General features: G+C 36.5%; 1 protein-coding gene across 10 annotated transcripts in view; it reads right to left on the bottom strand.

Annotated features, from left to right (window-relative positions):
* Positions 1–23543, bottom strand: part of LOC149543781 (Zinc finger C-x8-C-x5-C-x3-H type family protein) — a 169774-nt gene extending 146231 nt beyond the window's left edge. For 8 of the 10 annotated variants that reach the window (XR_016355676.1, XR_016355679.1, XR_016355681.1 and 5 more), the window contains exon 1: positions 23197–23517. Coding sequence is in view for 3 of the 10 variants with exons in the window: in XM_089798466.1 (XP_089654592.1) it covers positions 23197–23240 (44 nt within the window). In the remaining 7 variants the exon portion in view is untranslated. Of the gene's footprint in view, positions 1–23196 lie in introns of all 10 variants that reach the window. The other 2 variants (XR_016355677.1, XM_089798467.1) reach the window with 2 other exon arrangements.
* Positions 23544–24558: the final 1015 nt, after the last annotated feature.

Genomic DNA, 24558 nt, shown 5'->3' with positions numbered 1-24558 from the left:
TCCTTCGGCGGTCTGCCTGCTGTGCCAGAATTAAATTTTCTTGTGCAGTACGGATTCCATCTTTTCCCTTAGCCTTATTTGTATCCTTGTTAAGCTTATTTGGCATTAATCTTCATTCCTCCCACCTTCCAGGTTCATAGGGCAACGGTGTCAAATGTTTACCGCATAGGTTAACTAAGAAGTGCACACAGATAATAAACACGAACAGCAGAACTCTTTAGACTATTCGCATATGCCAAAACATTATATCATGCTTCATAAGATAAGAAGATGAATGATAGAAGATGAGATACAATGATCCCAGATGGGATATAAATACTATCCGCCAAACCTTCCCGAAGGAGTCCATCGGCCACAAACATTATGTTGCTACAAACTATTTACCCGTCGGCTATAGAAACACTGACGACAATCCAATCGGCTGACACGGGGAGTGGCAGTGGATTGGTTCTCTGACATGGACAAGGCGAAGATCACTACATGGGACGATCTAAAGAAAGAATTTCAAGCAGAATTTTGACTGCTACGGGACAACGAGGTTGTCGTGGAGATCTACAACTGTAAACAAGGGAAAAAGGAAACCGGTGGAGCCTACAATCGAAGGCTCAAGGATCTTCTTAGCTAGATGGGTACTCAACCCGTGGATAAACTAACGAAAAGGGCACTGAGAAGGAAGATGAAGATAGTTCCACCCACATCATACACAGATGCCTATGACCATGCCATGAACTTGGAAAGTGAGGGCAAGACAGCAAAGAAAAAGAAGAAGAAAAAAAGTAAATCCTCATCCTCCTCTAAGAGCGATGAGTTCTCTAAAGAGGAAAGCAGTGCAGACAGTGATGAGAAACCCAGCAAGAAAGTACAGGCCCTCCAAAAAGACTTGGAGCATATGAGGAAGGAGTTCAAGTCCATGAAGGGAACCATTGGTCGCACGAAGGAAGGAGAAATATGGTGTACGGATTGTAAAGAGAAAGGTCACACAAAGAGAGCGTGCCCTAAAAAGGCAATGTGCGATATTTGTCAGGTCTTGGGTCATTCTACAAAGGAGTGCACATTCAACATGAAGACACAAAGCCAACAAATACTTTTCTCACAAGAAAAACCATCCACCTCTGGCACTAATAATGAGACCCAGGGAAACAACAATGCCACATCCAACAACTATAGAAACAATTGTCGAGGGGACAAGATGGAAATGACAAGAAGAATCGGATATGATATGATTCAAAGGGAAGGCCAATAACCGAATGTCGTGCATGTAGTCAGTGGGGCCACTTTGCGAGAGATTGCCCAAAGAATGACACTCCTCAAAAATTGTGTCGATGGTGTGGTCCAAGGGACCACGAAGACGCCAACTGCCCAAAACAAGTAAACCTCCTTGACATTGACGAGGAGAAAATTCTTGTTCTCACCTGCAACCAAGCCAAGCAAGCAACGTATCCTGATCCCTGCATTGAGAAGCAGAGACTGCTAGAGGCACAAGAAGAAATAGAAAGGGCAATAAAGGATACAAAAGATATCAAAGGTACTACTCCTAGACGATCGGAGGGGGAGAACTTGGTGAACCAAATGCTGCAAATGGAGGTACCCATTAGACCTCAAAACCTCTTACAAACGGTACCACAATCAAGGACGGCACTATTGAATGCCTACACAAACTCGTCAGAGACGAAGGAAAAACCAACTTTACCAAGAGGGTCGGCCACAAATCCCATGTTGCCGACAGTAAGCAATGGCTGTCACCCAGCGATGGTCGAGATGGGAATCCCCGGAACCATCCTGACGGACACCATCGTGGATGGTGGGTCTGGGATGAATGTTCTCATCAAGGAGACATAGAAGAAACTAGGCAAGCCTACCCTGTGGCCACCCACATTCAGCCTGCTCAGCGCTGACCAACAGGGGATAAAACCCCTAGGGACTCTAGTGGCTCAACAGCTGACCATCAAGACATAACCATTTGTGCTCAACTTCGTGGTGATTCCCTTGAAGAAAAAGGGATACGACGCCATTCTTGGAAGAGGATGGCTTGTGGTACCCAAGGTGAATCACAATTGGAAGAAAAATATTTTGTCGATGGAAAGCGGAGGGTGGAAGTTTTCCATCTAGGATAAGCAATACAATCATTTGCCTGTACTGGTCTCCCTACTGATCTCCCCTATTCATTAAGATCTTGTATGATTCTTCTTTCTTTGCTCCTCCCTTCAGTCTCCTTCCTTACCTTTACTTCTCCCCCTCTAAAAGCAATGCCAAAGGCGTCAAACCTATAAACTGTCCTCTGGTTGTTTCTTGCTCTATGCTCCAGCATTCCCTTGCTAGACCACTCCTCCTTTGAGTAGTCCACACCTTCATCTGTCTATGCTAATGATAAGCTATGAAGCTCGCCATGAACTGATGCAACATGCATCTCTTCTAATTGATTTCCGATAAGGTAGGACCCCCAGTTTACCTCTTAAGTATTCAAAACTTTCTCTAGGTAATGGCTTCGTAAATATATCAACAAGTTGTGAGATCAGTTATGCAAACAATGTTTGCATTTTCATGCACCTATAAATCTGCGTCAAGGGTTTTCTCATTGAAAGATTCGTGATTTTTTGGTGCAATTTTGTGCTCTCCATCAACGACTTTTTGCAACTAGGGACTACATTTTTTTCCTGAGATTTAAAACCCAGGATTTTTCGCAGTAAAAATCACAATTTTTCTGAAGTCTTCGCCTATGATTTGTATTTAGATGCCATTTTGGCTAGTGTTTTCTTGGAACCTCTACAATTTTGGCTAACATTTTCTTAGATTTTTTTCCATGAAACCTTATTCCACTAACTTGGATCTCTAACTTGGATCTCTTCTTGTGGGTATTCTGCTACTATGGATTTTGTATTTAGTTTGGGTATAAAATCCATAAATCTAAAAGTTGGATTTCAAGTTGTGGGTTTTCTGCGATTTTTTTGTTTTTTCCCATATCAAAAATTATTTTTGGGTTTTTAACAATTTTTGTTCTTAAAAATATTTGGGGTTATTATATTTGTAATCCTTTAAAAAATTCTAGTGTTTTAATAAATTTTTCCTCAACAATTATTGGATGGGCTTATTAATTTTCCCCCAAAAAAAGTTTGTGAGGGTTTATAACTTTTTCCTCAAAAATTAAGGGTTTGCTCTTGTTTCTGTAGTTTGGGAGGGCTCTCCAATTTCTGAAAAGGTTTTACCATGTCTCCTTAAAAACTACGCTCTGTATGGTAACCCATGTCTCAGATTCTATACTATCTATTTGGTTTTTCAATTTTCAACTCAAAAAATTTGTCTAGTTTGGATTGATTTTTCACCTCAAGCATCGTGTCTAGTTTTGATTGATTTTTCACTTCAAAATTTGTGTTTGGTTTTGATTGACCTTTTGTCCAATTCGCAAAATTGGTGTGGGATCTTATGCCAGGGACTTTTGTTTTAGAGTTTCTTCCTCCCCACCTCACCCCCACCCCCCCCAAAAAAAAAATAATAATAATAATGATAATGATGCTTTGTAAACTACAAATCATGGTATCTTGCAATTGGTTTAAGGGCATCTAGTCCATTTGCGCTAGTTTGGAGAGTTTGTCGATTTTTCCTCGGCATAATTGATTTGACAAGTTGTCAATGAAGAGCTAATGAATTGCATGATAATCAGTTATACTATGTCATTGATGTAAAACTATTTGGCATATTGCGTTGACTTGTTACCATATCATCAAATGATTGCTATACAAGAATATTGAGAAGGAGGCATAGGTATGACTATAAGGAACTTATCGGGTAACAGTTGAAGCAAACAGTGGGAGGCACTTTAGTGGTTGGATTGCTTAATATTTGAATGCAAATTGAATTAGAATATATATTAAGAATAAAGTCTAAGAGTTTTAAAGACATATCTTATCAAACGAAATACCTTATTGAAGACTCTATGTCTTATCAGTGAAAGGGGAATAGGAAATTGATTGGAGCAAAGAATATATTATCGGGGTTAAAAGGTATAAGGTATAGAAAGTCAAAATCAGTATTAGGGATTGGAAAGAAAAGCAGGATGACACATGAAGAATGAAGTAATGACACAATAATCAAGGCAAAGAAGATTGTTCAAGAAGAAACATAGTAGATAACAATGTCGAACCAACAACAAGACTGAGATGATGGAATTGTGATTGTTGGAACTAGAATTAGGTTTTTATATTTTGAGGAACATCTACTTAAGGGAAGAAAGATGAAGAGTTAGGTATCGTGACTGAGGGTATCATAGCTAAGAAGGAAGAAGTGAAGAAGTGGACACGGCTATCGAAATATAGTGGCAATAATCGGGTTGAGATCATATTGGAGAACAGAAAAAGGACAATGGTATGTAATTATGTTATGGAGCTTTAATGGGTCTGATATAGCAGGATAGTGCAAATTACAGATCACTTTGTTGATGTTACTCTCTTATCATTGTGACAGTTGAAATACCTTAAATGGGTAGCCCTAATCGTTCTATGGTAAATCCTTTAACAAGGTAGCATTGTTAGATTAAACTGTTGAAATCCTTTAACAAGGTTACTCCTAACAAAGAAAAGACTCTAACAGGTCTAGAGGAAAATCCTTTAACAGGTTAACAACTAACAGTGTTTTTGTAACCCTTAACCAAGCAGGCTCCTAATAGAGCGTATTTCAAAAGAGTACAAATATTTGTGAGCACCGATCTCACACCATGGTTTTCACCCAAATCGAGTTTCCACAAGATAGATACTAGAGTTATCATTGTGTGAATGTTATATTGTTATGGATGAATGTTTAAAGATTAGTGAACCAGTAATGTTGTTATAGCTAGATTTGAATCTTATCAGTCATAATATTAAAAGTTGATAAATTGTTTTAACTGGTGATTACTGTTAAAACATGATAGCATCAACTAGAATTCAAGGATAAAATGGAAAATTGTATGCACGCGCACACACACACACACACACACACACACACATATATATATACCAGTTCATCATGTGAACTGGTATACGTGCATACACACATTTATATTTAATTATCTTTCCATAAAATATATCAAGATTATCCTTGCATTAACTGATCAACCTAGGTATGAAAATCTAAGCTATCAAATTATTTTTATCTCTTGGATCAGATTGTACATCCCTGATCTATATCGATCATATGCGGCTTAGGATGGATCGTGTGAAATGGTCCACTACCATTGGAGGTTATGAATGAACTGTTTAGCATGTAATCATGCCCGATAACCATCGGATGCATCTGAAAAAAGGCAGAATGGTTAATCGACAAACTATTGGATTTGTTTGTTAATTAGAATTTGCCTTTGTGTCTATTCAAAGATGTACAAGCCCCAGCCGGTTATAGCTAAAAACAACACCAATTTTCTCACTTGGTCAGTTGTTTGTCATTTTGTCAAACATTTTGCAAGCAACTCAATATACCAATGATGCCAGCTAATAAACTAAATTCAGACTTTGAATTTTAAGAATGTGTAGTTTATTACTTTGGAAATAAATTTCACGGTTAAGCCGACTAAATGTTCAATGAGTATCAACCCACTTTATTTCAGATATTAAAACTTGTATTGAACAACTGTGCACATTAATTTTTAGAATTCCCTATAATTTATCCATTCCATCCCAGCTGCAATAATAACAAACTCTAATTCTTCACAAATAAAATAGACCTGTAGACTCCAGCTGAGAGTTGATTTCCTGAATGATAGCTTGGTCTTATCTCCAGAAATCATGAACAGCAGGTTGCAATTCTTCTCCAAAGCCAGCAGCAAAGACTCGGCAATTTCCAACCTCAAACACCTATATGAAAGGCGATTCCCCCAACATCAATGCACACTGAAAATGCAGGTCTGAAACCTCTGATATACCTCAGCAAATGGGCATCCACGTGCAGGTACTATAGATGCGTGGCAACAATAATATTTGCAGTCCAGCACTCTGAATTCTGATTCAAATCGTACACACTGTGATGACCAATATTATTAAATTCTTAAGCACGAATCCTCAGATTAATAACTTCAAATTGCAACCTAAACCCTCGCCCACCACTAATATTGGTCACATACATCTATACTCCCAATCACTAAATTCTCCAATCTTCCAAAGCAACAAGCTCATAGAAAATGGAAGACTCAATACTCAAAATTTGATCCATAATACTTCAGCTGTGGATTCAATGGAACAACTCAGAATTCAAACCCTTATACTTTAGCAAGGGCACGGAAATCCACAAATTCGGAAATGTCACAAAGTCAACAAAAGCAAAAAATATTCAACTGGATGCCTTTCCCATCAAATGGCCTCATATTTACAATCTCCAAAACGGTACAAGTTTCCCAAATGAATTTCACTTAAGAAGCTTCCTCCACACAACATTAAAATATAATAAAGTGTCATTATAATATAACTTATTAATGCTTTTGGCTACAAAAATGACCTTTGCGACCATAAAATAATATTTTGACACACAAGGCCATTGTTTCTTGTGCCTACAATTTAAAACTTTTTGTCCTTGTTCCAACGAGCTATGATACTGAGGTGACCTACATACAACACCAACAAAAATAGCAAGCTCAACATATTTAGATGAATAATGCTAATAATTCACCCAACTTGCAAAAGCAACTAAAGAAGCATTAGAATCGAAATATGACAACACCAAAGTGATCCTGATGAAGAAGATGATGAATGAACCTAACAAGGTGACTTACCATTTTTAAACACTCCCTCCAAGATTCTTGGAGCCCAACCCAAAAGCCCAAAATAAAAATTGAGAGCATCACTCAACTCCTCTAAGTCAACTGAGTTCATCAGAACCAACAAATTGACTTACTATAAATAGTAAGTCCCTCAAACGAAGCCAAAAAACACCATAGGCTACTCAAAAGCCTATAAACCCACAATAAAGACTCTCAAATCCAACTGTAAACTCAAGAGGGTCGTGATGGTGAACTGATGAGGCCAACTATAGGAACTTGCTAAAATGGGGACATTACAAAAAAGGTATTTGCCTAAAAAGTCATATCCATTCCTCCTTAAGTCTTTTGATGGCACTATATATGTTGATCGATCACAAAGAGGAGAAATTCCTCGAGTCTTTTGATGGCATTATATATGTTGACCGATCACAAAGAGGAGATCATCGAAATCAATAAATGCTTTGCCACTTGGAGATCGAATACCACTAATTCTAATTCAGACCTGTGAATTTATATTCAGTATTTTTCAATACTAATTGAGCATTTCAACATGGTATCAAAGCTAGCTTCAAGCTTAGAAGCCCAGATTGTAAGTCAACTTTGGAGGAATAATATGTTTGAACAAATTGCCTGCAATGTCATCACAAAGGATAAAACACAGTTAAACAGAACAAGCAATGCCAATAAATTTGCAATGGTCCTCATCAAAACAGGTTTAGAAAAGATTTGACCAATTTTGGCTAAGCAGTGAAAGCCTTCAAGTCATGAAGATGTTGTGTCAGTCTTCGGCTTATCCATTTCTTACCATGAATCAATATCATTTCTTGAAAGCACCAAATCTTGTATACTTGCCACCACCATATCGGTCACATTTTGAGGCTATCAAAACATTGTTATTATACAGTCCTTACCTCTGGGTTAACCGGCAAGTGTTTGATACATTCTGAGAACTCCCAACGATATCTCATGTTGAGTGTATTTGCATCTCTTGTCATCAAATGACTTCCAGTTTACTCAAAATGATTCCAATATTTGGAGCTACTATAGTTTACACAGTATGAAGGGGACAAGTCATCAAATCAGATTCGAAGTTTCTTAGAGCAACATGATATCAATCGCTAAAAATGATCCAACTATGAAAAACTGAAGTGTCATTAGAAAGTAAAAGTTGCTCTGCATTCCTCAATAGGGTCTAACTTTTTTAGATGTAAAATCTCGTAATTGCTTGTTACCAGTATTATGTTATTAACCTGAAACTGGGGCATTAGTCACGAGTGGTGAATATCAGAGTAAAGACTTCATAAATGGATAATAAAATTAAATATATGCAAAGGGAAGCCGAGGTGCATAATTCCCCCACCTCACAGTTGCCATTGTTATCATTGGAAAAGAGACAAATAGAAAAGGGGTTGATAACATATATTTTGAATTCATTAAATGTGGGGTCATCGCAAAGGATATAAAATCTCACTCACCTACGACCAATCTAGGCGGATACCACTAAAATAGGTTAGCACCGCTATGCAAGGATATATGGGAGAAATCATATCTAAAAGAGAGACTTCCCATCATCACATGAATACTATTTGCCTTAAATCTGTTATAATAAGTTGGTTTTGACATGCTGGCTCTCCCTTGAATCTCTGTGAGATTGTTACAACAACACGAATATGAGCGCAGTATAAGACAAAACAAACATAAACCAAAAGAGAGTTGATAGACTTATGTAAAAGAAGTTGTCCATACGCGATAATAATACAAAGAGTTCAATGGGAATTATATACGCCAATATCGAATGCCCTAGTGGCATGGAAGATCAAAACAATACATATAAATTTGTTATGTTGTCCAAAGCAAGGACCTTATGAATGTTGTCGCTAATATAAATGATATCATTAGTATTATTATGCAAAAAAATTATAAAGGGCAATAGAAATAGAGAAATGAGAAATCAGCAAGTAATTGATGCCTATACCAAGGAATTAGGGGTATTGGGTAATGTGAAAAGAGTAGAACAAAGGAAATTGATGAAATTATAATAAACCCTTAAAATGTTAAAAAGGCACCCTCAATATTTAAGATTCCATCTTTAAAATAAAATGCATCTCTTAATGTTATTAATCACTCAACTTCATGTTGGAATTATAATGGGAAAGTGAGATGCTAAGCGGGGGGGTGAATCAAGATCTCCCAAAAACTTTTATCACTTCACACATTAACCATACTAAACATAATTCACCATACACCTCATTAACCTTAACCTTGTATATAATCAACCATGCAATATCATGTAATAACAGATCTATCTTCTACTAACATGAACAAAACACATAAGTAAACAACACATGACACAAGATTTGGTATTGCAGAAACCCTCCAATATGAAGGTAAAACTACAGTAGGGATGGCACCTACAAAGTCTTCAATACTACAGTAATAAAGTGTCTGTTAGGGCTACAATTTGATCACTTCTAATGATTTATCCTATGAGGGGTCTGCTCGACTAAAAGGATATAAGACTATTAAGTCTATCTTTACAAAAGGATTTAAACTTCATAGTTAAATGAGTACTTTGTTAAAAGATTTAAAATAGGTTTGTTAGGACAACTCTGTTAAGAGATTCCACTAATATACTCATTAGAATGTATTAGTACTATGATCCTTCAATTTGCACTAATTTGCTGATAACAAATCTTCTCTCTCCAATATCTGATCACCTCAATGTGACAGTTCTGCAACATCTGCTCACTGCATTGCTCGGTCCCCTTTAGTCCTTCAACACTTGATACTCACCGATTCTACTTCAACTTCGCATACATGCATTTCTCCAGCTCACTCTAATATTAAATCTTGAATCCTTGCTTATATAGCAATCTTAAGAATCTTCTAGATCGTAATCAACGATTATTATTCATCCTTTTGTCGCTTAAACTTTCCTATTTTCTAATTGGTTCTTTATACTGCATAGGGATTAGTGATACTAGATTACAGGCATAATCACCTCATTGATCTTCACCTCGATCTTAGAAACACATCACATGCTCGATAAAACGGTTTATATAAGAATTTTGTGTCATTCCAAACTCATATACACAAACTGCATAACTCGGCACACATAGCCTATGATGCTCGGTCGTGCTTGATTCTTCCTATTGATCCTCGGCATATACTACACTCGGCTTAAACTCTTTCCTCTCTGAATTACTCGGCTCATGTGGCACTCGACTTATATCATGTGTTACTTATGGATAGCTCAACAACTACTAAATACTTAACGACTATTATGTGCTCAGCACATATTGAACTTGTGCACTTTTGCGCTTTGTAGCTCGGCCTTCATTGTGGCTCGGTCACAGTGTTGATAGACCAACTCTACCTTGTAAATAACTAAGTGTTTGGCACTAATAGACAATACCAAGATTGCCTTTAGGGTCAATAATCTCTCCCTTTGCCATTAGAAGGAAAAACACTTATCATGATAAAAAAAATAAGACATAACAAAACCTTCAAAAAAATTAGCTCCCCCTAAGAATTTGCTCCATACCTATAGCTCGGTTTTCATGTAGTACATCGTAACTGATATTTCCAAAATCTTTTTGTTCAGCATCAAATCAATAAATTGTCTCCTTATTACTCCAATACAGCATATGTAACTATCCATTCCCCCTTGTTTTTCAGCTTTATACTTGCTCATAAGCATTTCCCCCTTAATTTTGTCACTTATGGCGAAGATTGACATTTAACTTTGGACCGGGGACTATACCAAATGCATCTAGGTGTAATCATAAGATAATAGCTATTGTTTGTCCCAATTGTTCTTGAGTGTCTCAAGAACTCGTCTCTCTATGTCTAATTTGGCTGCTACGTCCACCATATTGTCAGCTATAGTCAAATTTTGACTTTTAATGAGGTCCTTAGCAATCAATAGATGTCTTTGCATCACCTCCAAATGAGGTAATAACAATTCTTGAATAGATGTGACCTCTGATCTTATGTTGCATTCCTCATGCAATAATTTTGATTGCTTGCCTTGCAAAAATCTGATCTTAGAAAAATGTACTAAACTGGAATTTGGGTCCATGTTGAATTCCTTATTGCTCTTCTGTAGACCAGCATCAATCCTGTCCATCTTCTCCCTGATTTCTTTGGTGAAAGTGGGGACATTACATAATTTAGTAAACAATGTGTTTACATTATGCACTAACTTTTCCAAATTAGTAACAAGAGTAGAGAGTTCAACATCTTTAAGTGCAATCTCAAATGCTACTCTCTCCATCACTTTGTTATCAAACTTTCTCTCTCACCTTTGCATCAATTTTTCTTGTGTTTCTATGTTAGGATCATTGAGTTTCTCAAAAATCTTAACCAGTTGTTCTATAATGGGGGCCTTTTCATCTAATTTGTCTACATCAACAATCTCAAGAAATATATAGTTAATATCATAGAGTACCTCTCTTTGTTGATGCTCTCTCCTCAACACCTCTTGCTTGGCCTTTCTGTCTAACAAATCACTAAGTGTCCTCATTTGTTCAACACTTAGATTAAATGTGTTCCAATTAGGGATCACAATCTCTTCATCAAAAGTAATTGGCTTACCCTTCATAGCCAGTGGAGATTGCTTCTTCTTTTTCTTCAATTTCTTTCCCTTGGAATCTGGAGTGCTGCAACTCAGCATTGATTGTTGTAGTCCTTTTGTGTGGACTTCCAGATTCTACCTAAGTGACTCCTCTTTGGTCTCCTCGGCCTTCTGGGGCTCTATATCTGTCTTTGTCTCTACATTTGTCTTTGTTTCCTCAAGTTTGTTCTCCTTACTACCAGAAAACTGTTGTACAGATTCATTCTTCTCTTCCTTGTAATCTTCAATTTTGAGTTCACTAGTGGAACTCTACTGTCCAACCAATTTTCTCCCTCAATCAGATGTCCTGAGGCAATCGGTCTATCACCAATAGAAGACTGATCTGCTTTGTCATCTTGACTCTTTTCATCCTTCTCACCATTTGTATTAACATTATTATTGCCCTCTTTGGCATCATCCTTCTGTTCTTGCCTTTGGGTGTTATCACCTTCATTAGCCGGCCAACTCTATTGCTCGGCTTGACTGACATTTACATGACCTTAAGTATGATCTAGACTAAGTGAAATATTAGGAGTAGAAATAACAAGTGTTGAATCTACTTATGTGTGCTCTCCTCTGTACCAATCTTGGATAGTCTTTCATTTGTTCCATTACAAGATTTGGATTCAACAAGAACTCATGAGTTGACTTGGATGGTAGGGCTTCATCCATCTTCATTGGCTCGGTCAGCATATGACCTTTACTCTTGCTTTCAAGTTTAGCCATGACACTTTCTTCATGTGACACATCCTTGGCTGGGCTTACCTTTGGTTCGCCTTCAATCACAACTATATTAGTTTGAACTTCACTTTGTTGAACCATGTTGTGGTCTGTGTGTGCAAAATATTTTGTGTCATCATAGATGTCCTTTTTATTATCGAACTCTACATTTTCAAAGTTCATCTTTCTCATCCTGATCTTTCTTCTCATCAACTGGCATCAGTCCATAGATTTTCTTCCATATAACTTTACTTTCTTCCACTACATTTTCTAGTTACTTTTCAAAATCAAAAATGCTCTTCTTTTAGGAACAAATTTGTCATTGTAATCACTCAAAGCTTTATAAATTTGTTTCTTGCTTAGTTCTAGCATAATTTGGGCAAGTCTTCCTTCTCTAATTTGTCTATTAGTCATCAATGCATATTGCCATATTTCATCTATCTTACCATAAAGTTCATTAGGTATTATGTTACCTAATTCTAATGGTGTATACTTGAAATATGTCATCATATCAATAATTGTTTCTTCTACCTTAGCCTTATCTACTTAATTTATCATACTTCACAAACTTTAATCCAACTACGGCTGCACTCTCCCTGATATTGTCATAAATCTCATCAATTGTCTGAGGTGGCTTATGTACTGCAATTCTGAAGTAACTGGTGTCATCTGACTCAGTCCTTTCGTCGTCGTCATCATCTTTTGGAATTATAACCTTTCTTCTCTGCATCTATTTGGCTTTTGCTCGACTCAGCCTCTTTAGTGATGTCTTTCGTCTTTGTCAAGATCTTGCCTTGAGAAGGCTTAGTAACTTTAGGAACTCCTTTCTAAGGCTCAACCACTCTTGCAGTAGATGCCCTTGTCCTTAGCCTTGTAGCCCTTTGGGTTCTTAGGGAAGGCTTTGTGACCTTGATTTTGCTTCCCTGTGGCTCAACACAAGCTATTGCTTTCCCTTTTCCTTCAACCTCTTCTTCTTCATTACCTTCCAAATGCGCTTTCCAAACTTTCTATCATGCCTTTCCTCTTATTATTTATCTTGGGAACATTTATCTGCATTGTGATTTTCACCTTGGCAGTCCCATATCTGTCGAATGGCTCGGCATCTCTATCAATAGGTTCGCCCAATAGTGTTGTAATGGCTTCAATAGCCTCATCAATGTTGATTCCATAGCATGTTTTGTCTATGTCCACTAAAAATAGATATCATCATAATACTTGTCAGCTAAGGACTTGGGGATCCTTGTCCTGTTCTTCATTTTCTACTTAACTCCTCAAAATAACCATCCATGAACTCTTCAAAATTGTCACCCAATTGATTAATAAACTCATTACTCTATTGTGTGATAGGCTTCGTCTTGTTCCAAGTTACATCTCCTATGGTAGGGAAATAATTTTGAACATAAAAGAAAATGCAGACAAGCAGAGAATCGAACTTACACATACTATTTTTTGCCTTCCTAATGCTTGCAAGGTTCTTGGCCAACTACTTCAACTGAAGGTCAGCAAGGTCATAACTATGATCCTTCTTCACCATCTTCCATGCAACATTCACAACCACGCAAGGAACGTTGTTCAGTCAGCTAGACTAGTAGAACTTATGCACAATAACCATTGTAACACGAGGACGCATACCCCCCCCTTTTTGCCCAAATCTCGGGGATTTGGGGACTTGTCCCCCCATCCCCAACGGCGCCACCAAATCTGCCACCTCCGCCAAGGATGAGGGACATCCCGATGTTGACTATTTGCTAATTCTACAATTTATGTCCAATGTTCGATGTTCCAATTCAATCCAATGTTCAAGTATTTACTCTTTTACATCTTTATATCTTATATTGCAATACGTCTTTTCATAACTAGCATTTAAAGTACCATATGTGTATATATACACACACCCTGTTGTCTCCCACCACCTTCCCCTTGCCATCCCCCCACCGTCCCCAAATTAAGGCCCCTCTATCCCCCTGTCCCGAAAACTTGTCCCCTTGTTCCATCGTCACCCCATCCCTCAGGGTGGTGTAACTATGGCAATAACCCTAATAGCAAAGTCAACCTCTACATTTGTAATGGTTGAGATTGTCATTCCACGTTTGTTCCATTGTGTCAATGTATTAGTCTCAATAACCTCCTTGTTCTAACATCGAATGGTTTTGACCTTGTCTATAACAGGATAGCCAGCGACACGATGAATGATCTTCCTAATCATCTCAATTGGTTCTCTTTCCAACATAACTTCATTTTATGGACTCGACTTAACACAATCTTTATCCAATCAAATTTGAAGACCCTAGGGAAGTCCAAGGCATGTGTAAGCCCTTTTTCAGCAATGTGCTTGTGTTCATCCTTCAATCTTCCATATACACATAGCTACTCATATGCACTTCTCAGTTCAAATCACCAACCTCACCAATCTTGCACATGTCGCATGATCTCACATCATGGATCAATACAACTTTCAACGGGATCAAAGATAGGGCACCAGAAGAATCTCCCTTTGCCGCAATCTCAGGGTATGCCTTAAATTTAGGTGCATCACATACTTCATTCCTAACCAACTCAACATTACTAACCTTTGTTGCCTTTGATTCCATCTTCTTCTCCGCAACTGATGAGCTAGATGCCATAATCTCAATTAGGGTTTGATTACACAAAACTCTGCTTTACTCAACTGTAACACAACTACACACAAATCTACTTCCAATGCCGATGGCACACGGTAAATTCTTCTTAGAATTACTTAACCACGCACAGAAATTGCTCTGGCTCAATTTGCTCTTCAAAGTTCAAATGCAAAGTGACCAAAATGAATGATAAAATTCACTATATGGGTCAAAATTATGATTTTAGAGCATCATTAATGTTTCGTACCTAGAGAAGGTGCATGACAAGCTATCTCGGCCACTACTGCGAAACTCAGCAATAACACTTCTCAAAATTCCTTCAATTTTAATTCGGCCAATGCCATGACTCGGTCGTTGTTAAGCAATTTGCTTGCCCACTTAACAATTTTTAATCTTCAATACTGACACTCGGCCATTACTAACTTTGCAGCTCGGTATCCAAACACATTTGCTCAATTGATATTGCTAGTTCTTCTTCATACAACAAATCTGTCCTTATGCATCTAATCTTATGCTCATTTGGACTTTTAAGCTTTCAATCTTAGTAACTAATGTATAATTTGAAATTTTGAAATGCAGTTCCATACTTACTTTTTTTATTTTAGTTTGTGGTGGTGGAATCACCTAATCTATTGGATTGGGTGATCTCAACTACTTCATTTAAACAGCTGCTTCCTTCAGATTTCTTCTTCCAGGTTTGATTCATCTGGCTTCTTACTTCTTCAATACTAACTTTTTCTTTTGCTTTGTTCTCTTCATCATTGGGTGTTGATGTTCGCTACCTATAGTCTATGCTTAGGTGACTGACCTTCATGCAATAAAAGTATGCCATGCCAAAGTTCTTCCAATTTCCAGATCTTCCTCTGAAATGTGTTCTTACACAATTTGTTGCAATATGTCCATTCTTGCCACATAACTGACAATTGACCCAACTATTGTAATCCCAATTTATTGTATTAAATTGCCTAATTGGATTGCCTTGTCTATTAGGTGTCCAATTGAGTTTTGCAATCTTGTGCCTTGTGACCATACTTCTAACATGTATAGCAATAACCTTCAAATCTAGATATAACTGATGTGTTACTAATCTTTCATCTACACTCATATCCTCGGTGTCCATACTTGTTGCAATTAAAGCAATAACCATCAAATTTAGGTTTAGGATTGGACTTACTAGTTTTGCTCCTGCAAACAATTGTTGTATGACTTGGTTTTCCACAATAATAGCATGTAGGCTTCTTGCTCTTTGATTTTGCAAACACATTGCTTTATTCTCCATACTTTGATGACTCACCTTGCTCGATTGATGATAGGGACTCGGATTACCTAATCCAATAGCATCGTTGCTTTTAACTGTTCATCAAGTTTTCTCATGCTCTCTTCAAATCTCTCCATTCTTTGATTGATTTCTTTTTCAAATCTCAATTCATATTTCAATTGATTATTTTCTAATCTCGAGTTTGCAATCTCTTCCACCTTCCTAGCAAATTCATGATTGGCACTTAATAAGTGATTGGCCATGTCATCTTGATTGTGTGTCAGCCTTTGTATTTCAATGACCCTTTCATCAAGTCTTGTAACCATTTGCCTCTTATCTCCATCAACCATTGCCTTGTCATCTTCATCTTTTCTCTTTTGCTCCATGACTTCACATAGTCTTACCAGGAATGCATTTCATGTTCTCCCTTAAGTACTCTTACTTCTTCATTCAGATTGTTGTTCTTTTCCAATAGATCTACTATTGTTGCATCAAATTCACTAGATCTACCTTCATCACATATGTCTCCAATGCTTTCTTCCTAGTATTGTGTGTCATTTTGTTGGATTGTCATCTCCTTCCTTCTTTTCAAGGATTTCATCAATTCCTTCTTTGCAACCTTAACTTGTTCTAATACAATTTGCAAATCAAGCTTCTGATTTCCAGACACCAGTCCTAGTTTGTAGGCTTCCATCTCCAAGAACTTTGACTCTCAAGTGGTTAGACTTCTTACTTAAAGAACCTGGCTCTGAAACCAATTACTAGAGTTCTAATGAGAAGTGAGACACTGGGGGGGGTGAATTAGGATCTCCCAAAAACTTTTACCACTTCACACATTAACCATACTAAACATAATTCACCATACACCTCATTAACCTTAACCTTGTATGTAATCAACCATGCAATATCATGTAATAATAGATCTAACATCTACTAACATGAACAAAACACACAAGCAAGTAAACAACACGTGACACAAGATTTGGTATAGCAAAAACCCTCCAATGTGAAGGTAAAACTGAGGTGGGGATGGCACCTACAAAGTCTTCACTACTACAATAATAAAGTGTCTGTTAGGGCTACAATTTGATCACTTCGGGGGTCTGCTCGACTAAAAGCATATAAGACTATTAAGTCTACCTGTACAAAAGGATTTAAACTTCACAGCGAAGTGAGAACTCTGTTAAGAGATTTACAATAGGTCTATTAGGACCACTCTGTTAAGAAATTCTCCTAATACACTGATTAGAATATATCAGTACCATGATCCTTCAGTTTACACTAATTTGTTGATAACAGATCTTCTCTCTCCTATATCTAATCACCTCAATGTGACGGTTCTGCAATACCTACTCACTACACAGCTTGGTCGCCTTTAGTCCTTCAACACTTGATACTCATTGATTCTCCTTCAGCTTCGCATACATGCATTCCTTCAACTCACTCTACATATTCAATCTTGAATGCTTGCTAATATAGCAATCTTAAGAATCTTCTAAATCATAATCAACGATTACTATTCATCCTTTTTGCTACTTAAGCTTTCCTATTTTTTGATCGGCTCTTTATACTGCATAGGGATTAGTGATACTAGATTACAGGCATAATCACCTCCTTGATCTTCACGTCGATCTTCAAAACACGTTACATGCACAACAAAATGGTTTACATAAGATTTTGTGCCATTCCAAACTCATATACACAAACTGCATAACTTGGCACATATAACCTCTGATGCTCGGTCATGCTTGATTCTTCTTGCTGATCCTCGACATATACTATGCTCGGCTTAAACTATTTCATCTCTAAATTACTTGGTTCATGTGGCACTCGGCTTATATCATGTGTTACCTTCTGGATAGCTCGGCAACTACTAAATGCTCAGTGACTGTTATGTGCTCAGCACATATTGAACTTATTCACTTTTGCGATTTCTAGCTTGACCTTCGTTGTGGCTCAATTGCAGTGTTGACCGATCAACTCTACCTTGTAAATGACCAAGTGTTTTACACTAATAGACAATACCAAGATTGCCTTTAGGGTCAACACTTCAATCATAACAAGGTATAGAAGATGAGAGATAACAAGGATTGATAAGGTTAGGAGGGATTAATAAAGCCGCCACCCTCGCATCAAATTATCAAATCATAATACATAGAGAGATTTGATAAATTAATGCATGGTTGGGATGAGTGAGTAGTGATGGCACAAGTCGCTACTACAGGAAGAGGAAGTGTTGGCATTGACTCTGCCCTTCTTGTTGGGCCATGATGCATATTAACAACAAGATGATTATCTTTAAATTGTAGAGTGAGCAGCATGCCTCAATTGTTCTTAATTAAGAACTAAGCTTAATAGAAGAAGTCATCTGGAGGGCATTATCCTTCGACTACATGAGATAAGTATTCTCTTTTAAGTTTTAAGTACAATTTTAAGTATTGTATTTCTAATATAGTTAATCTCTTATTTGCATTTTTATACATATTGAAAGAGCTATTTTGCCTTCATTTCTTCCTTTGTCTTCGAGAATATTCTTGCAGGAAAAGAAGATTGGTACATTAGGCATGCTACCAAACAATGTGCAAGACAGTAGCTTCAAAGAAGTTTTCATTTGTCTTCTGATGTTTATGCTAGAGACTATTGGACCTAGATATCTTCTATGATTGAGATTATGAGTATCCTTCTATATGAAGAGGGAAACTAACATTTCACTCATGCTACTATGAAACAAGGTATGTCTTTATAACAGAGAGAGTTGCTAGATCTGCCAAGTGGATTTTTTATCATAGTGATTCAGAGGGAGTAGACCATGGAGATGGTTTCTAGACAAGGTACATTATCACTAAAAGAACAAATGGCTGATATTTTCACCAGTCTCATACCAAAATAAAGTTTGTACATTTGGAGTTGTGAAGAATGAAGTCATTGCTGAGAGGGAGTCTTAGCCTCAGTGAATTCTTGAAATACACCTTATTGGATTCTTCTATGTAAGAGAGAAGCTTAATGCAGAACTTGCATTCCACTCTCTCGAAGTAATTGTGATGGATCCACCCTCTGATATGGTTCATGGTTGATGTCATGTGTGACACCATGACAACACCACATGACAGAATCCGTGGTGACTCCGTGTAATCTCCCTTGTCATATGTGTGACTCTGACTTTATGGGCCCCCTATGTACATTACTAAAAAGTGATGATCTTTCATGTACACTTGTATTCAACACTGTAACGTGACAACTTTACAATGTTCACTATCATGACGAATATCATCTCGACTCGATATTCATGGAAATGTCTTGATAGTTAATATCTCGTGGACTTATTCATAAATATCGTGCTGACTTGATATCGGTTGTGCATCAATATGTTCTTAATGAGATAACGATGGTGGATATTATGTGACGTAATATCCATGGACATGCCATGATATGTTATGGTAGATATAATGCAGAGTGATGTCAGTCCACATACCATAACTAGGATATATGAATGTCACGTTACTCGAAGTTTTCTACACTCCTTGATAACACGAGTTAGGTGATATCTAAACCAGTTCATACTTAGTTATCTTCCCTAGCTAAGAGGGGGTGTTAAACCATGATAGGTCAATTAGAATTCAAGGATAAACTGGCAAACTGTATGCATGTGTGTGTATACCAGTTCATCATAAGAACTGGTTTACGTGCATACATACACTTAATTATCTTGCCATAAAATATATCAGGATAATCCTTGCATTAACTGATCAACCTAAGTATGAAAATCTGAGCTATCAGATTATTGATATCTCCTGGATCGGACTGTACATCCCTAATCTATATTGATCATATGTGGATCAGGATGGATCGTGTGAAAAGATCCCCTACTATCGGAGGATATGAATGAATTGTTTAGCATGTGATCATGCCCGATAACCATCGGGTGCATTTGAAAAAAAGGCACAATGGTTAATCCACAAACAATTGGATTTGTTTGTTAATTAGAATTTGCCTTCGTGTCTTTTTCAAAGAGACATTTGCCTGAACAGTCAAATCCATTCCTCCTTATGTCTTTTGATGGCACTATATATGTTGACCGATAACAAGAGGAGATCATTGAAATCGTTAGATGTTTTGCCTCTTGGAGATCGAATACCACTACTTCTGATTTAGACCTATAAATTTATATTCAGAATTTTTAATACTGATTGAGCATCTTAACAATTACTGATTCAACCCCCCCTCCCCCCCTCCCCAGTAATCAATCCTATACCTACAAACACGAGCTAAGAAAATTCTTTAAAGACAAGCTCAGAAGATCCTTTAAACACGAGCTCAAAAGAAAAAAAATGTCACAAACATCCCAGACTGCAACAAGCCTGAGTTGTTTTGACCAAAAAAAATGCTAAACAAATCCTAAAATGTTTTAGAAAAGTAATCTAGAAACTCACATGAGCAAAAACACGAATTTACTAGTGTTTAAATTAAAATTTTCAGAGGGATTTACAAGTGAGACACAAAAAGCCTTGACTGGAAATTCAATTTTCAAAAATAATGAAAATTTCAGATTTATTTTCTTTTGAAAAAAACAAATAACAGATTGCAAAAAATGGCTAACACAAAGACCTACAATTTTTCAAAATGCACTGTTTCTTTCCCAGAAACCTCGATTTTACTCAAAGATGCCCTCGAAAAAAATATTCATGATCCTTGGCCCTCTTGTGAGGCAATCATACCCAAATCCACTCACATTCTAATACCATGAAACTTATAAAAACAGAATTTCTAGATGACTGCATCAAACTGAGGAGATAAAGTCTTCTTAAATAAAAAATTATGAGGTAGAAGTCGCTAAAAATAGCAAACTAAGCCCATGTCCCCATGATGCCGCTTAAATCAATTTTTTGCTTAAATATAAGCAGTAGAGTGTTCCCATGCAAAAAAATTGTGAGGAAAGGAAAACTTAGAATCTTTTCCTATTTTCACAGAGCAGCTATTTTTTAGCAAATAAAAAAAAGTTGTGGGAAAAAGGGGGGCTGAAAATAAGCAGCCACTTCTTATTGGAAATAATAACAGGTGGCTTCTTAAAATTCTTTCCCTCCTTTATTTTCCTCCAACTTTTCCCTCAAAGTTTTTACCAGCAGTGTAATTTGTGCATGAAGATAAAAAAGTGAACCAGTTGAAATGGCTGCTTAAAAATAAGCAGCGAAATTGAATTTACATAGGGCCACCAGTTCCACATTTTACTCCTTAAAAAACAAGCAGTGGTTGCTAAACAAAATAAGCTTAGCATTCACACGGGAACCTGTTGTAAAGTACTAAGGCGGGGTCCCATTGAGGGAGCTTGGGCTCTATTTTTGAGAAGCAGGAGGTCCTATGAGAATTTGTTTTAGGGAGCTAAAGGTTTATTTGGAATCTTCTCCTAGAAAATATGAACTTCTATTTTTTAGCCCTCTCAATTTGAGTAGATGAGAATCAGGAGAATTTTGTGCCACATGTCAACAATTAATCTGTTTGTTATTTTCCCACCAAAACAACATGAATTCTGCCATAAATAATGACACCATAAATTTAAAATCTTAAGTTGATCTTCAATATACAATTCACGGGACCACCAACTTTCTTAAATTTAGGAACTAAATTTATTTAGCTCGAACGTATTATAAGATTCATAAACATATTATAAAATTCATAAGACTGCTTACCTTTAAATATCCCTAAAAATTCTCAGCTGTCACCCCCTCCCCCTCTATTTTTGAGGAAGCCCCCTTCCTTTATAAATTTATATTATTTTAGTATGTACACACATTAGATGCCACCAAGCTAGATAAGGAGATTGTTTTTAATTTTTATAGTTACTTTGTATCGCGCAGGAATGCTCTTTCCCCTCAGCCCTCTCTGTAACAGTGTAAAGCATACAAGCCTTCACCACCGTATGCCTATTTTTTAACTTTTTATGGGAAAAATACTGGCAATACTTATAAGTGAAAAACACTGTGAAGGGAGGTGAATTGAATTATAAGATTCAAACCTCATCTAGATTATGTTGCAAATGAAATGGAAGTGATCTCGATCTCGATAGTCAAAGAATCTAATTATTATTACCTTGCAAATGTTCTTCACATTTTATATCCATCCCTCTACTCAGATTGAACGAGGATCTAACAGATGATAATTTTGACGAGTTAATATGGTATTATATTGTAGATCCGGATTCAATACCAAAAGTAGAGTGGATTGAATATGATAGAGCCAGACTTCGTTTCTGTACAAAATAACTATGTCGAACATTTGCAAAAGGAACCGAACCACAAAGAGAGGTAAATCTAATAACGTTGTTGGGGGAAGAAGCTCCCAGTGTAGTGTGAAGGCTGTAGGATATGAAATTCCACAGTACGCTGCTTAAGCAATAGTGTGGGACGTCAAGACTCACTATGGCCTAGCACACTATTAGCCTGTAACCTGTTAATATAAGAACTAGGGCATTGATTCCTTGTATTTTGAGTGAAAAGGGACATGCTCATTTGATTTTTATCAACAATAGAAGAATATGGCATCGTAGTTGTCGATCCACACCTTATACCGATTATGCTACAACTGCCGGAACCTAAAAGTATAAGCTATTTAAGGTATCAATCCACACTCCATAAAAATTAAATAACAAGTTTCGGAAACCTTGAGAAGAAATTTGCTGACCCCAAGTTGAAATAGGAGAATCACAGGAGGCTGATTCCTCCTGTGATTTGGTATGTTCCCCACGTCACTGGATATCTTGGGTTGGTGATGTACTTTGCATCCCTCTTGATAATACTCTTCAGCGGTCAAATTTATACTTGGCCTAAAAAACATAGGCTTGAATAAGTGCTTTGAGCTTCGCCAATTCCAGCAAGATAAATTAGAGTACAGAGTAAGGTCAATAGTTCGAGTCCTAGCTGCTCCATTGCTTTCAAGATTTATATTACTAAAACTCTAATTCATGCCTTTAGACTGGTGCCATCTTGGGGACATTTGAAAATTTACAATAGACTACCTCCAAAATGCGAAAAGAAAACCTAACGCACAAGAACCGCACGAAAGAAAATACGAAAAGGCTCTTATAAAGTTGACAAGGTCCAAAACGATTCAAAATGACGAAACGGACAAAACATCAAACACGTTTATGAAAATTCGATCTCAAAGTAAAAATACCAAGAGAAATTGATGCCAGAGAGACTTCTTTTAAAGGCTAAAGAATCAAGGTTCAAGGTTCAAATACAGCTCATTATGAGTACTAATTGCATACCTTCCTCGTTGAAAGTTTCGACAAAGTTCTGTCCTCTTGCTCATCTCAAAGTACACCCAAAATTTGAAAAGTTTCGACAAAGTTCTCTCCTCCTGCTGGATCAGTTATTCACGACTCCAAATTGTAATGGATATAATTTTCGCCTTACAGAAAACTCTCACCAGCTTCCTGCAGTTTGGATTTTACAGTTGTTCGCAAAATTCTAATTCGAATGCTTCTTTGAGATTTTCAGGGAGATTTGCTGTCCTCAATTTGAACAGCTATAAGAGCTCTGAGTTACATATTCAAATTGGGTAAAGTTGCATCCCCACTTTTCCGTTTGCTTTTTTCCTGTTTAGTTCGATCTGGTTTGTTTTAATTCGATAATTAACGTATATACGGTAAATTTTTGAATTTTATTTCGACTTACTATATTTTGTAAATGTTTTTAGAGATTACTTTTTAATTTTTTCCTCTTCTTTTTATTATGGAAATAGATTTTAGAATTTTAAAAATTAAATTTTGTTTTAAGTGATTTTTATTTGATTGTGGTGTTTTAATTAAGCGGAGAGGCTTTCTACAGTGGCAGCAATCTTAATGTAAACATTTTTCATCTTAAAAAAAAATTGACTTCATTTACATGTTAGAAAAACAAAATAGAAATAGACTAAATATAATCATTATTAAAATTGTGAAAATTACATAAAGGAAATGGAAGTCTCGAATCATTTTCATTCCGTCACACCTCTTAGACTTATATAAATATGCGATGATGAAAATTATGGGATTGTGAAAATAGGCAGCTCAAGAAAGATATCTCTCGGCTTATTTTATAATGAAAATTAATGTATTTGTTAGAGCACTGTACATAAAGGTAAAATTATAATTACATTATTTACTTATAAAAATGATATTCAAGAGTTTGTGTTTTTGTTTGTATTATCACAAACAAAAATATGTTAATAGTTCGATAGGTTTGTTGGTTGTCTCCAGGTCGGAACATTCCATCAAAAAAGAGCTTAATACATAATATTTTTTAATTACAACAAAATGAATTAGAACATATTATTACATTTTTGTTTAGACTACTAACCTAAGCATCATTACATGTTTATCTTTTATCTTTAATCACTTGTTCTAACATATTCCAAATTTGTGCAAATATTCAAATTCACGTAAATGAAAATATTCAAATTTACATAAATGAAAGTGAACTCGAATAACAAATATTAAGTTGATTAGTTCTAAGGAGATTATCTAATAAGTTATAATTCTTTAACAAATTGGTAAATCGATTTAAGACATCCTTTACACATAATCTTCATAAAATTTCAAGCTAAGTATTATTGTTTACATTTGTCTAGTTTTTTTAAAATATTATAC

The sequence above is a fragment of the Cupressus sempervirens genome, chromosome 8 (genome assembly GCF_028749045.1).
Source record: "Cupressus sempervirens isolate cs-2001-9-10 chromosome 8, ASM2874904v1, whole genome shotgun sequence".
Lineage (NCBI taxonomy): Eukaryota > Viridiplantae > Streptophyta > Pinopsida > Cupressales > Cupressaceae > Cupressus > Cupressus sempervirens.
Note: the sequence above shows the minus strand (reverse complement) of the source record. Positions and strands in the feature narration are given on the sequence as shown.